The following is a 15,038-nucleotide window of genomic DNA, read 5'->3' on the forward strand; positions in this document are numbered from 1 at the left end:
GTAGACCAGGCTGGCCTCAAACTCAGAGATCCCCGTTCCTCTGCCTTCTGAGACCTGGGATCAAAGGTGTATACCACCTCTGTCCAGCGAAGATTGGAGATTTTAAAACAGAGTGGAAGAGTCTTGCGTGTGGCTCACAAGTACAATGACTAGGAGGCTTATGGCTGAGAGGATTTAGTTGAGGTGATGAAGAGCCCCTGTCTGGCAAAGGACAGACCAGGGCAAGTGTGCGGCTAGCACAACCTGAGACACGCCGCTGCTGAGACTGTTGTACACCAGGGAGCAGGCTTTATAATCCTAGCTCAAGCGCCCAAGGGTGCACTGAAAGAAGTAAAGGCCTCCTTGTCATCCAGAGCCTTGACATCTCTTGACCCTTTTCCCACTAGCAGGAAATGAACAGGAGGGAAATCTGTCTGGGACATACCAGAACTCGGCAAGCCTGCTTCCCCATTAGAGCCCACTCACACTCGCACAGCAGAAACAAACACAAACAACACCATGTGTACAAATAGATATGTACTGTATTCAAAAGGCAGGCCACTTCCCGTGCTACTTCTTCTTTCTCTTGTAACTGGGGGTAGCAGGTAGAAAGATCTCTCGAAGGTTGCTCCAAAACCCATGGGAGTGAATGTTCTGGTGGATCTGGGGCTCGGCTGATGGGGACCAGGCCACCAGAGGCCAGTGCTGGCACCAGGCCCAGTCGCCTCTATACCATTCATTTGTGGTCTGGTTGGTGGCAGCCAGGTACAGAGCAAAGCACAGGTAGCCAGCCAGGAGCAAGCTCAGAATGATGACAAAGCCCAACAGGAAGATGATCCTTGGAAAAGCCAGGAACAGGTGCTGGGGCAGAAAAGCAGAGCATCAGCAAACAGACTGTGGGCTGTGGGACCAGTCCTAACCCTATAGTGCAGACCCACCACTCAGATGACCCTGCATCAAATCTGACCCACCAGGAAGTACACACAGCTTAGAGCTGTGGACTGCCCTAGCGTCAGTGAAGCCCTGGGTTCAAAATTCTCTATGTCTCTTTCTGTGCCTCTGTCTCGAATGCAAGCATTGCACAAGTGCAAACACACACACACACGTCAGTTGCCCCAAATCTGACCAAAGATTTGAGTCACAGTCAATGCAGACAGGCATCCCAGGCTAGTCTGTGTGAGAGCTTCCTATAAGGAGAACTTTCACATGGGCAGAAAGGTCACTCAAAACACAGCACTTTGCCAGTCTGCTGTTTATAAGATAAATACATGTAGACAGCTTGTGCATCAAACTGAGTCCTGCAAGGCAAACCACTGTCTCTCTAAAGCCACTGAGCACAGGAACACCAGGCCAAAGGCACTGACAACAGTACCAGCCCCACAGCATCTCTGCTCATGAATGATGGTGCAGGCTGGTAAGCATAACACTCACAAGGCTGAAACAGGATGGCAAGTTTCAGGCCAACCCAAGTAACAGTGAGGCCTTGTCTCAAGACATCAAAACAAAACAATAACAAATTAAATAGCCATGCGTGAGAAGAATGAGACTGGGTCAGTCACACTGTGGCACACCAAGGAGCAATTAAAAGCTAACTCAGCCTGTGGATTGGTGCGCAGTGAGAACAGAGAGGCTCAGGGCTCTCCCTGGTGTGTTATGTGACTATAGCACAAGGATGGTGAAGGCGTAAGGGCAGGCCGCCTCTGGGAGCCAGGACAGGATGGGCAGGGCAGAGGTCTCTCACTGCACGTTTCCTTTTAAATATCCACTGTGAGAGTCCTCGGTGGGTGCTCATGTTATGATGTGTGTGTCTACAGAGCATGGGGTCTGGTGTCTGTCCCTGCTTGAAGCTAGCTTGCTCCTGAACTGCCAGGTTAGCCTGGCCTGTGAGCTTCTGGGATTTCCTGTCTTCACCTCTCCGTTACAGACGTGTGCCCCCACACTGTGCTTTACGTGGGTTCTGGGATCCAAACTGAGTTTCTTGTCTGTGTGGCAATGCCTCACCCATTCAGCCATGTAGATCCTCGAGCCAAATGCTACTTCTAAGTTATTTGAATATCGTGTTATTTTTTTAATATGAGGGGTAAAAATTAGAATTCAGTGTTTTTGGAAGTCAGAGGAGGAAAAAGCCTCATCAAAACTCTTGATGAGAGCAACCGTGTAAGTAAAGTCACAGAGAGAAGTGACAGTGGGCAAAGGACGTCTCAGCTTTCTTATACCAACAGTCCTACACCAACTGGGCAGGGTGGGAACACATGTATTCCCAGCACTGGGAAGGTGAGGCAGGAAGATTGAGCATCTGAGCAAGCCTGGGCTACATAGTGATTCCCTGGAAGATTGAGTATCTGAGCAAGCCTGGGCTACATAGTGATTCCCTACCCTCAAACAAAACAAAACAAAACCCTTTAGAGGTAGGTAATTTAAAGTGTTGGTGAAGATGCAGAGAAACTGGAAGCCTTAGACACTGCTTGTAGGAGACATTCTAGCTATTGTTCAAGTGGTTAAAAGGTACCACATGACCTCATAAATCTACTTCTAAGCACACACACAAGAGAAATGAAGACATATTGACATGAAATGTGTGTGCACTGTTCACAGCTACTCAGAAATAATCAAAAACTGGAATAGCCGAATGCCTATCAACTTCTCAACATGTAAAATACACTGTGCTGGTGAACTGCAGTGCTGTTGGTCACAGAGAGGAATGAAGAACAGGCTTGGGCCACAGCATGGAGCATGGAACACTGGGAGAAGCCAGTGTGGAGGTCACGTGCTGCATGACTGAACCTATGCGATGTCCAGTTACAGGAAACTCAGAGAGACTGGAAGCTCATGAATGGTTACCATGGCTGTGTCAGGTGGAATGGTAGCGAGTGGCCCTTTGGGGGTAATACAGTGGTCTCTGCCACAGAAGTGGTGATGCGCTCACTCGCTCACTCACAACCCTGAGTACCCCAACGCCGCTGACTTGCGCATTCACAGAGCCCTGAAGTCTGACCCCCAGCTCAACTGGCATAGTGGTGCACACACGTTATCCCAACACCAAGGAATGGGAAGCAACAGGGTCAGAAGTTCAAAGCCATCCTGTCAATAAATAAGTCATATTAACTTTAAAAACCCATATGGTAGCTACATGTGATGGCACACACTTTTAGTCTCAAAACTCTGTAGGCCGATCTCTTGAGTTCGAAACCAGTCTGAGCTACAGATTAAGTTCTAGGCCAGCAAGTCAGGTGTAGTGGCATATTTTCACTACAAGTTGGGAGGAGCTAAGGTGGGAAGAGGAGGAAGAGGAAGAGGAGGAGGAGGAGGACCGGAGAGAGGAGAACATGGAAACAGATGTGCACCTGTCTCTAGCAGTCAAAGGTAGTTGATATATCTCAGTTGGGTATTGGGTTAACCTCTGATTGTGTGGGCATCTTGTTAGTGAGCATTACCAAACTTATAAAGCTATTGGATAATCTTTAAACAATAGAGTCTCATTTCTACCAGGTACTGAGTGGATGGCAGGATGGTCTGGGCTCAGCCCAGCCTTGTGGAGACAGCATGGAAGATTGACACAGCCATCTCCCACACTGGTGTCTTATGGGTGGCAGGGCTGGTGTCTCTAGCCACCTGAGCTGGTGGCCTGAGCTGCGGCAGCAGTGAGAACACGCCGCTGCTCATGACCTCAGGCCTAGCCTAGTCGGGAAGATGGAGGCTAATTAAGAACACGCCAGATTGAGTGCCACCGATTTTAAATAATTACTTCAACAGTCAGGGATAATGATGGAGAAGGTGGAGGAGGAGGAAGAAGAAGAGGAGGAGGAAGAAGAAGAGAAGGATGAAGATGAGGAAGAAGAGAAGGAGGAAGAGGAGGAAAGGACCAAGAACCCAAGGTCTCAAAGGCCCAGGGATGAACCTATTATTATTTTGCTAAATGGACACAGCATTAAACTGCCCTCTGAAGTTGTCTCTCTCCCCCCTAGGTTAGTACAGGCCTCAGACCTCATCAGAGAGAAGTCTTTGCACAGTAGAGTATGGCTAATGCAGACAACTGATCAAGTGCAGAGAAGTGTTTGTGGAGTGCTCAGCCATAAACAGGACAAACACTCACATCTCTGTCTTATATATACACACACACAAACATATACACAAACATACACACACACCGAGGCCCAGGGACCATCATAGGATGGGGGGTGGGGAGGGAAGCAGAAAGCTTCTAAGAGCCAGAGGCCAGGAAGACTGGAGTAAAACTGTCTTTTGGGGCATGACAGGGTATGAACTCAGCAGGTGCAGTTGTCTGCACAACATCAAGTCAGGCAACATTCCACAGAGCAGAGAGAACAAAGCCCCCACTGCTAACCGAGGAGCCATAGGTGGTTAGTGGCTTCTGGGGGAGGGACAGTTAGTTTCCTTTAAAGGTGTGGGTCCTGGAAGGTTGAGCATGATCCAGTAAATGACCCCACACTGTATGCATGTGTGACATTCTCAAATAATTAATAAAAAGAATGCATTTATCTTTTAAAAAGAATAAAAGAGTAGCTTCCTGTTTTCCTGGAACCCAATGCAAAGTTACCTGAATAAGAAAGACTGTGTCCACAGCCTGGAAATGCCCCAAGTCATCAAGGTAAGTTTCCTGGTAGAGATCCGACACTGCCACCAGGCGGAGCAGAAAAGCGGCAGTCACAATGGCTATGGTGGCAGCAGACGCCATCAGTGTCAGGAGGTAGATGAGGAAGTACCTGGTGTTCCAGGCCCCGATGCAGTTGTTCACCCAAACACAGTGATGGTCAAAACGGTGCACACACCGGTCACACACCCCTGCAAAGAAGGGAATGGTTTGGATGGGCTTGTCCTTGGTGAGCCAATTAAAAGCAGACACTGGAGTTTTCACTGACTGAGCACTGATGGTGGGGGCAGGGTAGCTGTTATCACCAAGCTTTTAGAGCTGCAGGGCACATGTATAGGAATGGCTCAGAGCCCTACATGGACAGACGCCAGGAAGGCTTGGTTTGGCAGCCTCCCTGTCACCTCCATAGGCAGAAGACCAGATTCCCTGAGCAAGCTGGCTACCTGGATTGGCTGAACGAATCAGTGAGCTCCAGCCCAGACCTCCATATGTAAGTGACTGAAGAAGACGCCTGACATCAACCTCTAGCCTCTGTATGCACATGTCAGACAACTACCCACACATACACACACATGCACATGCCAGACAACTACCCACCAATACACACACATGTACATGCCAGACAACTACACACACATACACACACATGCACATGCCAACTACCCACACATACACACACATGCACATGCCAGACAACTACCCACACATACACACACATGCACATGCCAGACAACTACACACACATACACACACATGCACATGCCAGACAACTACACACACATACACACACATGCACACACACACACACACGTGTGTACCTTAAACAGAACCGCATAGTATAACTATTATAGTCACTAAATACCAACTGGGGACAAGAAAAATCTGAACAAGTAGTGTCTGGACATTAGCAGTTTTAGTGGCCTTTGACTTGTACAAAACTCTTTTGTTCATTGTGAACATGGAGGTGGCACAAGACAGAGTCCAATACTTGATGTGGACACTCTCGGTCAATCTGTTTCCTTTTCCCTGGAGCTGGGGAGGAGCCCAGGCCTTGTACTTGTTAGATGTGTGCTCTTTACCCTCTGACCCCCATTTTAGTGCAGTGTTCTGCCAGTCAGTGTGGCTGGCTGAAAGAAAATATTTCAGCACTGGGTACTTGGAGAATGCCAACATGGTGTGTTTGCCCTGCCAGCCTTCCCCCGTGGATAGGCCAGTGCATGCCATGAAGGGGAGGCTACAGAGCCCTGGGAGCCATACTTACTGCAGTGCTTGGAGCGGGCTGGCTTCCTTAAATCGCAAGTGGAACACCTCGAGTTCTTTGGAAACATCACGTCATCGAATTTATAGACATGCAGAAGTAATGATTCATTTGCTTTAGTGATGGTGCCTGAGAGAAGGGATGAACGTCATTTTTAAGCAGTGTGGTTGACTAGGCCCACAAACCTAAACTAGTACAATGCAGCTGAAACTGCTGCGATTACTGTTTTAAGAAACGTAGTTTCTCTTCTGTGGTGGTCATGTGTGGGGACACTGCGTAGGTGAGCATGCCTGTGGAAGCTGGAGGCCAACCTCCAATGTTGTTAGACATTTTTTTTTTTGAGACAGATTCTCATTCACTTTTAGAGTTCAGAAATTGGGCCACACTGTTTAGCCAAAAGGCTTGAGGGCTCCTCCGGACTCTACACCCGGTAAGGGAGTACAGTTAGAACCACTGCTTCCGGCCCCCACCTTTTCTACATGTTCTGGAGATTAAACTCGGGTCCTTGTGCTTGCACAGAAGCACTTCACCAACACAGCAGCTACCCAGCCCCTACCTCCCTCTGAGTCACTGACTGGTTTATTGGGTGATAACGCAAGAATCCGAGTCACTCCTTTTATTTATTCAGTGTCATGTCTCTGAGAACAACCATGTGGGGTCAGGCCTCCATTCACCTGTATGTAGAGTTTAGGGATCAAATCCAGTTGCCAGACTTGGCCTGTGCAATACATGCCTTTACCATTGAGCCATCTCACTGGCCCTGTACTTGGTTTCTTAAGATAGTTTCACACTGTAGCCCAGGCTGGCCCTGAACTTGAGGCAATCCTTCTGCCCCAGCCTCCCAAATGCTATGATTATGGATGTGAACCAATTTAAAGCACACTAGACTCCGTGGCTGACAGTGCACAGAGCCGTGCAGCCATCAGCTATTCCTAGTTCCTCTCTAACGCTCACAGAAACGGAGCCTGTGGCTGGGACATAGTGCAGTGGCCGAGCAGTGTCGGTGGCATTCAGCGGGCCCTACTTCAATCCAAGCATCATTACAGGAGAGAAGGGAGAGTGTGAGAAATGGAGAGATATAATCTACAGCTTCCAGTGCTGACTCCAACCCCAGCAGGACATCTCATGGCTCATCCATATTGTAGTGTGAGTCCTGGCACTTGGGAGGCAGAGGCAGATACATTTCTGAGTTGAGTCCAGCCTGATCTACAAAGTGAGTTCCAGAACAGCTAGGGCTATACAGAGAAACCCTGTTTAAAAAGAAGGAGAAGCAGGAGGAGGAGGAGGAGGAGGAGGAGGAGGAGGAGGAGGAGGAGGAGGAGGAGGAGGAGGAGGAGGAGGAGGAGGAAGAGGCCGGGCGGTGGTGGCACACGCCTTTAATCCCTGCACTTGGGAGGCAGAGGCAGGTGGATTTCTGAGTTCGAGGCCAGCCTGGTCTACAGAGTAAGTTCCAGGACAGCCAGGACTACACAGAGAAACCCTGTCTCGAAAAACCAAGAGAGAGAGAGAGAGAGAGAGAGAGAGAGAGAGAGAGAGAGAGAACAGAAATCACACATGCACATGCACTCACACAGCCTCTGGCTTCCACATGTACATGAACACACACACAACACACCACACACACACACACACAGAGAGAGAGAGAGAGAGAGAGAGAGAGAGAGAGAGAGAGAGAGAACAGAAATCACACATGCACATGCACTCACAGCCTCTGGCTTCCACATGTACATGAACACACACACAACACAACACAACACAAACACACACACACACAGAGAGAGAGAGAGAGAGAGAGAGAGAGAGAGAGAGAGAGAGAACAGCACATAATTAAAAATGAATAAAAGGGAAGAAGCTGCGTCTTCGTGGACATGTGAAATTTTGACCGTGTCAAAACTAAACAGTGCATTGAAGCCAGTGTGGTGGCACGTGCCTGTGACTCAGCATTTTGGAGGTAGGAAGCTCCCAGGTTCAGGGTCAGCCAGAGACACAGCCTGGCCTCAAAATAAACAAGCTAGATTAGAAGACCTCACACTGGTGTATATATTACAAAGTTTAAAATAACCCATGGATCGAAGACCAAAAATAAAATTGGAAAACATTCAAAACTCAAAGACAGTGGAAACCTAACAGAGGGGGTCTTCTGCCATCTCCTAGGGAACAGTGCCATAACTGCGACATCATGAGCATGAGGCTTGCACTGTTACGGCTCCGGCTCCTGACTTACCAGGATTGGCGGCACAAGTCAGGGTGAAGAACACCAGGTTCACACTCAGCAGCAGATAGGGCAGGAGAAGGTAAGGCAGAGAGAACTCCAGCTCCTGGCAGTAGCCAAAGACTTCGCAGGTGTATTCCACGTAAACCAGGCCTTGCAGGAGCAGGTGCAAGACAACGAAGGTGGGGTGGCTGCAAGAAGTACACGTGCTTATGTACAGGCCATTCAGGAAGAATCACATGAATCTGGGGACCATGACCCAGGCAACCACCTGCTGCAGGCATTCAATAACGGCCCAGTGTGGTAGCACATGCTGTAACCCCAGTACCAGGGCAGAGCCGGGTTTGTCTTGAGTTTGAGTTCAGCCTAGGCTACCCAGAAAGAACCAGGCTAGGCAGGGCTACATAGTAAGGCTCTGTCTCAGAAACAAAACAAAAGGCAGGCATGGGGCTAGACATCTTTAATCCCAGCACTTGGGAGGCAAGGGCAGACATATCTCTGAGTTCTACATAGAAAGTTCTAGGCTAGCGAGAGCTACACCGTGAGACCATGTCAGTAGTGGTGGGGGAGGCAGTGGTAGTGGTGGTCATAGTGGAGGCTGTAGGAGTGGAGGCTGTAGGGGTGGAGGCTGTAGGAGTGGAGGCTGTAGGGGTGGAGGCTGTAGGAGTGGAGGCTGTAGGAGTGGAGGCTGTAGGGGTGGAGGCTGTAGGAGTAGAGTCTGTAGGAGTGGAGGCTGTAGGGGTGGAGGCTGTAGGGGTGAAGGGGGTAGGAGTGGAGGCTGTAGGGGTGGAGGCTGTAGGAGTGGAGGCAGTAGGGGTGAAGGCTGTAGGAGTAGAGGGGTGGGGTGGAGGCTGTAGGGGTGAAGGGGGTAAGGGTGGAGGCTGTAGGAGTGGAGGCTATAGGAGTAGAGGCAGTAGGGGTGGAGATTGTAGGGGTGAAGGCTGTAGGAGTGGAGGCTGTAGGGGTGAAGGCTGTAGGGGTGGAGGCTGTAGGAGTAGAGGCTGTAGGAGTGGAGGCTGAAGGGGTGGAGGCTGTAGGGGCGAAGGGGGTAGGAGTGGAGGCTGTAGGGGTGGAGGCTGTAGGAGTAGAGGCTGTAGGGGTGGAGGCTGTAGGGGTGAAGGGGGTAGGGGTGGAGGTTGGAGGAGTGGAGGCGGTAGGAGTGGAGGTGGTAGGAGTGGAGGTTGTAGGGGTGGAGGCTGTAGGAGTGGAGGCTGTAGGGGTAGAGGCTGTAGAGGTGGAGGCTGTAGGGGTGAATGGGGTAGGAGTGGAGGCTGTAGGGGTGGAGGCTGTAGGGGTGAAGGCTGTAGGAGTGGAGGCTGTAGGGGTAGAGGCTGTAGAGGTGGAGGTTGTAGGAGTGGAGGCGGTAGGAGCGGTAGTAGTAGTAACTGGGGCTGAGGAGATGGATCAGTGGTTAGCACACTTGCTCTCTCAGTGGACTAAGTTCAGTTCCCAGAACCCACAGGGCAGTTCCCAGCCATCTGTCACTCTAGTCCTAGGGACCCTATGTCTTCTGACCTCTGGCAGCCCCCACACATGTATGCACATACACTCAGACACAAACACATGCATTTTTTAAAATAATAATTAACTGAAAAATGGAAGCACATTCCGAATACACTTTACAGACATATCTAAGACTGTTTTGCTACTCTGTAAACATCTTTACGTGAAAGCAGACCTGATGGCAGTGGGCATGCGGCTTGTGACTTATGATGGCAGCACTTGGGAGGCTGGGGCCAGTCTAGCCTATGTAGTCAGTTCCAAACCAGCCTGGGCCGGAGAATGAGAGCACATCCCAACACAACAAGCTGGCCACGCCAGCCTGGGAATATGCTTCAGTGGCTGAGGCATAGCGTGCCAGACACACACGACCTCTCCAGCTTAATCCCAGCACCACATCAATCAATACATGAAAAAAGAAAACTAGTCACCTTAAAGCCCACAGACAATGGTAAATGATCTATAAGGAGAGATTCCAAACCCAGCACTCTCCGGACTTCCAGCATCATCCCCTTTACTGTGCTGGAAACCACAAGGCGCTCCCACAAGCTATAGAATGCAACAATCAACCACCCAGGCTGAATGTGGCCCTGTGGGAACCCTGAGCCACAAGTACCGTGTGTGGAAGAGCTGATGGAGAAGCATCTGCACGGCCCTCTGGAGGCACTGTGGGGTTACACAGGAGCACAGCTGAAATCACAGAAGGAGAAGGGTCAGCCTCACTTCCCACCCCTCACTCCCACACAATGAAGTTCTTCACTGCAATGGTGGTGCGTCTACCATCATCTCCTCATATGGCAGAGAAGCAAGCTATGAGAATAAGGAGTAGGGTGAGCTTGCTTGTGTGTGTGGTACCTGTGTGTGGTGTGTGCTTGTGTGCAAACATGAGCATATGCATGTGGTCGGAGTCAGATAGCTTCCCCGACAGCTCAGGCACAGATACTGTGCACAGGGTCTCTCCCCTGAGGCCAGAGCTCCCTGTGTGGCCAGCCTAGCCAGCCAGTTTGCCCTACAGATCTCCTGTCATTGCCTCTCAAGTACTGAAGTACAGGTTGGCCACCATCCCAGCCAGCGTTTATGTGTGCTCCCGGGATCTGAGTCGCCTTGTTCTTTATTCTCCTGGACTGCTTCCCTGCCACCGTCCTTCCAATTACGTGGCAAGCACTGTAACTGCTCAGCCGTCTCCTCAGCTCCACTCTGTGTTTGAAACAGTCTCATTACATAACCTGAGCTGGCTTGGAATTCACGATCCTCCTGTCTCAGCTTCCTAAGTACTAGGATTTAGGAGGGGTAGGCAATGTCTCCATTTCTACACTGACTGCAAAGCATGTGTCTGTCAGTGTCTTTGGAGAAAAGGGAGTGGGCATAGGGTGCTGTGGACGCTGACTTTCCCTTACCCTGGGTTCTACTCCATGATCAAGGTCTGCCTCCAGATTCCCAGGTCCCTCCCAAGTCAGCCTTTTCATGGCTACTTGCCCCCATCTTGCTTTGACCCCCAAGGGAAGATGGGTGGGATGGTGTGAAGAGAAGACAGACAGCTAGATGCTCATCTTCCTGATCACACGAGTCCTCCTCCCGGGTTCACACCTGCTGCAAGCATGTCTAGGCAAACACCAGTCACATCCATGCCCAAATACAGTACACACTGTTTAAAAAGCCAACCTTGACAATTCGACCTATCTCAAAGCAAAATGACAAGATAACTTCGTCTGTCTGGACACAGGCTCTTACAGTGTAGCCCCAACTGACCTTGAAGTCTCAGCCTCCCAAATGCCAGGATTAAAGACAAGACTCACAATACCTGGTCCGGTGAGCCTTTCGGACTAGCACCTAGCACAGTATTCAAACATTGGCAGTACCCAGGGACCAGTGCTACCTGTGCTGCTCCCAGGGCCACAGCTTTCAACCGCTGGTTTTTTGTGACGATGCAGATCATGACAACAGAAATCAGTAAGAAGACCACGTAGAACAGGAAGAGACTCAGGAAGTCCATGCTGGAGGCTGCGGGGAAGGGACAGCGTGAGGGACAGCATGAGCAGCCGCTGTTGAGGGATTTACCCCCAGCATGTATCCAGCCCTGGGTTCACTCCTGCAGTTGACAGACAGTCACACCCGCATCAGTGGGAGGGCCTTAGGCCATCCTCAAGATGAACACTGAGGTCTGCCTTTGGGACAACAAATCCCTTCATTAGTTTGTCTGTAGGCAGTGTGTGTACATGTCTGTGTGTGCACCTGTGTTTGAGCCAGAGGTTGAGACAGGGTATCTTTCTCAATTGTGCTCCGCTTTATTTTAAATTACACTGTATTTATTTATTTGTCTCTGTGCATATGTGAGTACCACAGAGTGTGTGTGTGTGTGTGTGTGTGTGTGTGTTGGGGACAACTTTTGGTAGTTGTTTCTCCGCTTCCACCATGTGAGTCCTGGGGATGAAACAGGTTCTTCAGGCGTGCAGCAGATGCTCTCACCCACTGAGACATCTCACTAGCGCTGGGGCTTGGTTATTATTTTTGTTGTTGTTTGAGATAAGGTCTCACTACATAGACCAAGCTGGCCTCAACAGAGATCCACCTGCCTCTGCATCGTAAGTGCTAGGATTAAAGGTGTGTGTGGCCATGCCCAGACCTACTTTTAGTTCTTGAGAATTCCCTTGTGTGTGTTTGTCTGAGTGTGGGTATCCCTAGCACGTGTACGTGACAGTCCGAAGACAACCTCTGGTATAGCCCTCACCCTCCACCTTGTTTGAGACAGGGTTTCTTGTTTGTTCTCCATGGTGTCTGCCAGGCTAGGCGGGCTGTGTGTTTCTGAGGACTCTCCCATTTCACAGTGGGAAAACTGGAATTACATAGACATATACTTCTACATCAGGCTTCTACATATGTTCTGGGGATTTGAACTCTGGTCTTCACACTTGCAAGACAAATACTTCACTAAGCTAGCTCTCCATCCCAAAGTATTGGTCAAAGCAACCTCAAGTCTGGTGGGTTCCTTCCCACCCACCCCTGTCAATATTGAGAACTGAACCTAGGACTTCATGTCATGTATGCTGTCCAAACAGTCTATCAGAGCCACCACCCCAGCCCTTTACCACATCTTTTGAGACACGCTCCCTCTCTGAACCTGTAGCTCACACACTCAGCTAGACTGGCTGGCCAGCAAGCCCAACAGAGCCTACTGTTACCTCTTCCCCTGTGCTGGGATTATAGACCCGTACTGCCATCGCACCATGTATATGATTACTTTGGTGTGTGATGTTTGGTGGGGCCGGTGCTTGCAGGCGAATGTGTGCAGGCGTGAGGAGGATGTCACATATTCTCTATCATTCTCCATCATAGTCCCCTAAGGCAATGGTTCTCAACCTGTGGATCACCACCCCTTTGGAGGGCAAACGACCTTTTCACACAGGTCACCTAAAACCATCCAGAAACTCAGGTGTTTACATTATGATTCGTAACAGAAGCAAACTTACATTTATAAAGTAGCAAGGAAAACAACTGTATGGTTGGAGGTCCCCACAACATGAAGCACTGTAGTATCAGGTCACAGCATTAGGAAGGTTAAGGACCGCTGCCTTGGGATCTGGAGTTCACCGCTGTGTGGCTAGGCTGGCAGGCATTAAGCCACACTTGTGTTGGCGCTGGGGATCCAAACTCGGGACTTCATGCTTGCACAGTAAGCACTCACCCATCAACCCCTTGTTTGCTGAGACAGGATCTGACTGTGCAACCCAGGCTAGCTTGAAACTCAGAATTCTTCTGCCTCAGCTTCCCAAGTGTTGAAATTCCAGAGGTACGCCACCAAACAGACCCAGCAACAAACCCTTTTACTCCTTAAATATCCACATAAATACTGATAAAGCTGCCAAAGAACCTGCTGACCTCATCAGAATGAACAACTCCTAAAGGTAGTCAGGGTCCCACACCCAAACTCGGGCATATTAAACAGGTCAGTGGCCATGATGTCACCCATCACCCACGAGAACCAGAATGAAGAAATATAAAAAGCCCGTGTTAAGGAACTGGAAATGCTGACATTGGCTTTACCAGGCAGGATTCTGGGCTAAAATTCCAACTCAGAGAATCAAAACAGAAACTATTAAAAAGAGGAAACAAATAAAAAAAAAGGTCATTCTCACAAGGAAAAAGGTCTCCCGTCTACATATTTCTCTAGGTCGGACACTTCCGGCAGCACCTTTAGCGTTCATTCCCCTTTGCCACATCCACGGAGAATTCAGATAGCAGCTCCGCTTGGGCAGCGCCGTGAATTTGGCATTCGCAAAACCGGCGCCAAGGTTGTTCCAGGAGGATGGAACTGGCTGCGGAGACAATCAAGTGCAACGCTTACACAGTGTTGGACAAGTGTCAGTGATGGAATGCATTGTGAAGGGCGTTTGGAAGTAGGGGACGCTGCGCTGCCGCTGAACGGGGAAGAAAAGTCCACTAGTCTGTGGTCCACCGTCCCTATAGCTGTCACTGTCACTACGCCTGTCTCTGAGGCGCCCACACCGGGGTCCAGACTCAGGGTGAGGTTGCCCACATGAGGTAGGTCCCCGATAGTTTCCCCTTGCTGGACACTTTGGAGATACATTATTCAAGGCCCTTGCATACTTGCGCTCACAGACTCTGCAGCTGTGAGGGACTAGGGAGGGGTAGTGGTGAATGGAGCCCATTCCACAACCAGATCCCGGATGCATCAGGCTCAGAGGAGATAAGGAAGGCTCTGTAGCAGGTCGGGAGACCATAACTGCGTCCAGAACCCGAAATGGGGACCAGGCGGACAGCAGACTGGGAGAGGAGGACACAGGAAGCGGGATGCAGGGGGCTCGGAGAGGACTGTGGTCTCATACGTAACTGGGAGGCTCAACCATGGAGTCCCGACGACCGTCGCCCAGCCGGGGTGTCACAGCCTTCCGCAGCTGCCTTACCCCAAGCCCAGCCAACTGTCAGCCGCTGCCAGCTGACCCCCGCTGAGCGCTCCCCGAGACTTCCGGCGCGTCCGTGGCGTCATCAGTGCCCGCGATAAAGGCGACTTCCGACGGAAATAGTAGCGGGAAGCCGGAAACTATTGGGTTTGGTCTCACGTTCTGCGAGCGAATTGTGTTTTGTTTGGTACCATCGTAGGTTTTATTTCTCTTTTGTTTCTCTTTTAACGTTTTTCTGTCTCTCTCCCGCTTCCTCTCATCTCTCTTCCTTCTTACTTTTATTATTACTTGACAATTTACTACATACCTATGTACAGTGAATCTTGTCGGACGTTTCCCGACTACTTTCGTCTCCTACCGATTCCCTTCATTTTACCAACCCCCGTCCCATTTTCATGGCCTTTATTTTATTCTTGTGTGTTTGCTAGTTGTGATCCGCTGAGTGTAATTCGGATTTTTTGTATGAGCATGGTTAGAAAGCTATTTTCTTTTTTAAAAATTTCTTTCCAAAACTAAGATCTCAGCTAGGCATAGCGGCCCATGACTTTAATCGCGGCA

At 50.0% G+C, this 15,038-nt stretch overlaps 1 protein-coding gene across 7 annotated transcripts; it reads right to left on the reverse strand.

The window, feature by feature from the left end:
* Positions 1-503: 503 nt before the first annotated feature.
* On the reverse strand, positions 504-14,597 carry Zdhhc4 (zDHHC palmitoyltransferase 4). Of its 7 annotated transcripts, none has more exons than XM_076923590.1 (9): positions 14,484-14,597; positions 13,695-13,874; positions 13,029-13,164; positions 11,438-11,562; positions 10,178-10,251; positions 8,074-8,252; positions 5,853-5,978; positions 4,538-4,782; positions 504-840 (listed from the first exon to the last, which is right to left on the reverse strand). In XM_076923590.1, the coding sequence occupies exons 3-9, from the start codon at positions 13,078-13,080 to the stop codon at positions 550-552; spliced, it is 1,092 nt and encodes a 363-aa protein (XP_076779705.1). In that variant the 5' UTR covers positions 13,081-13,164; positions 13,695-13,874; positions 14,484-14,597; the 3' UTR covers positions 504-549. The 7 variants fall into 7 exon arrangements, with proteins under 7 accessions (XP_076779705.1, XP_076779707.1, XP_076779706.1 ...); XM_076923592.1 differs by having other exon boundaries at positions 14,411-14,564; XM_076923591.1 differs by having other exon boundaries at positions 14,406-14,557.
* Between the last annotated feature and the right edge of the window lie 441 nt (positions 14,598-15,038).

This window comes from Arvicanthis niloticus, chromosome 24, assembly GCF_011762505.2.
Source record: "Arvicanthis niloticus isolate mArvNil1 chromosome 24, mArvNil1.pat.X, whole genome shotgun sequence".
NCBI classification, from domain to species: Eukaryota; Metazoa; Chordata; class Mammalia; order Rodentia; family Muridae; genus Arvicanthis; species Arvicanthis niloticus.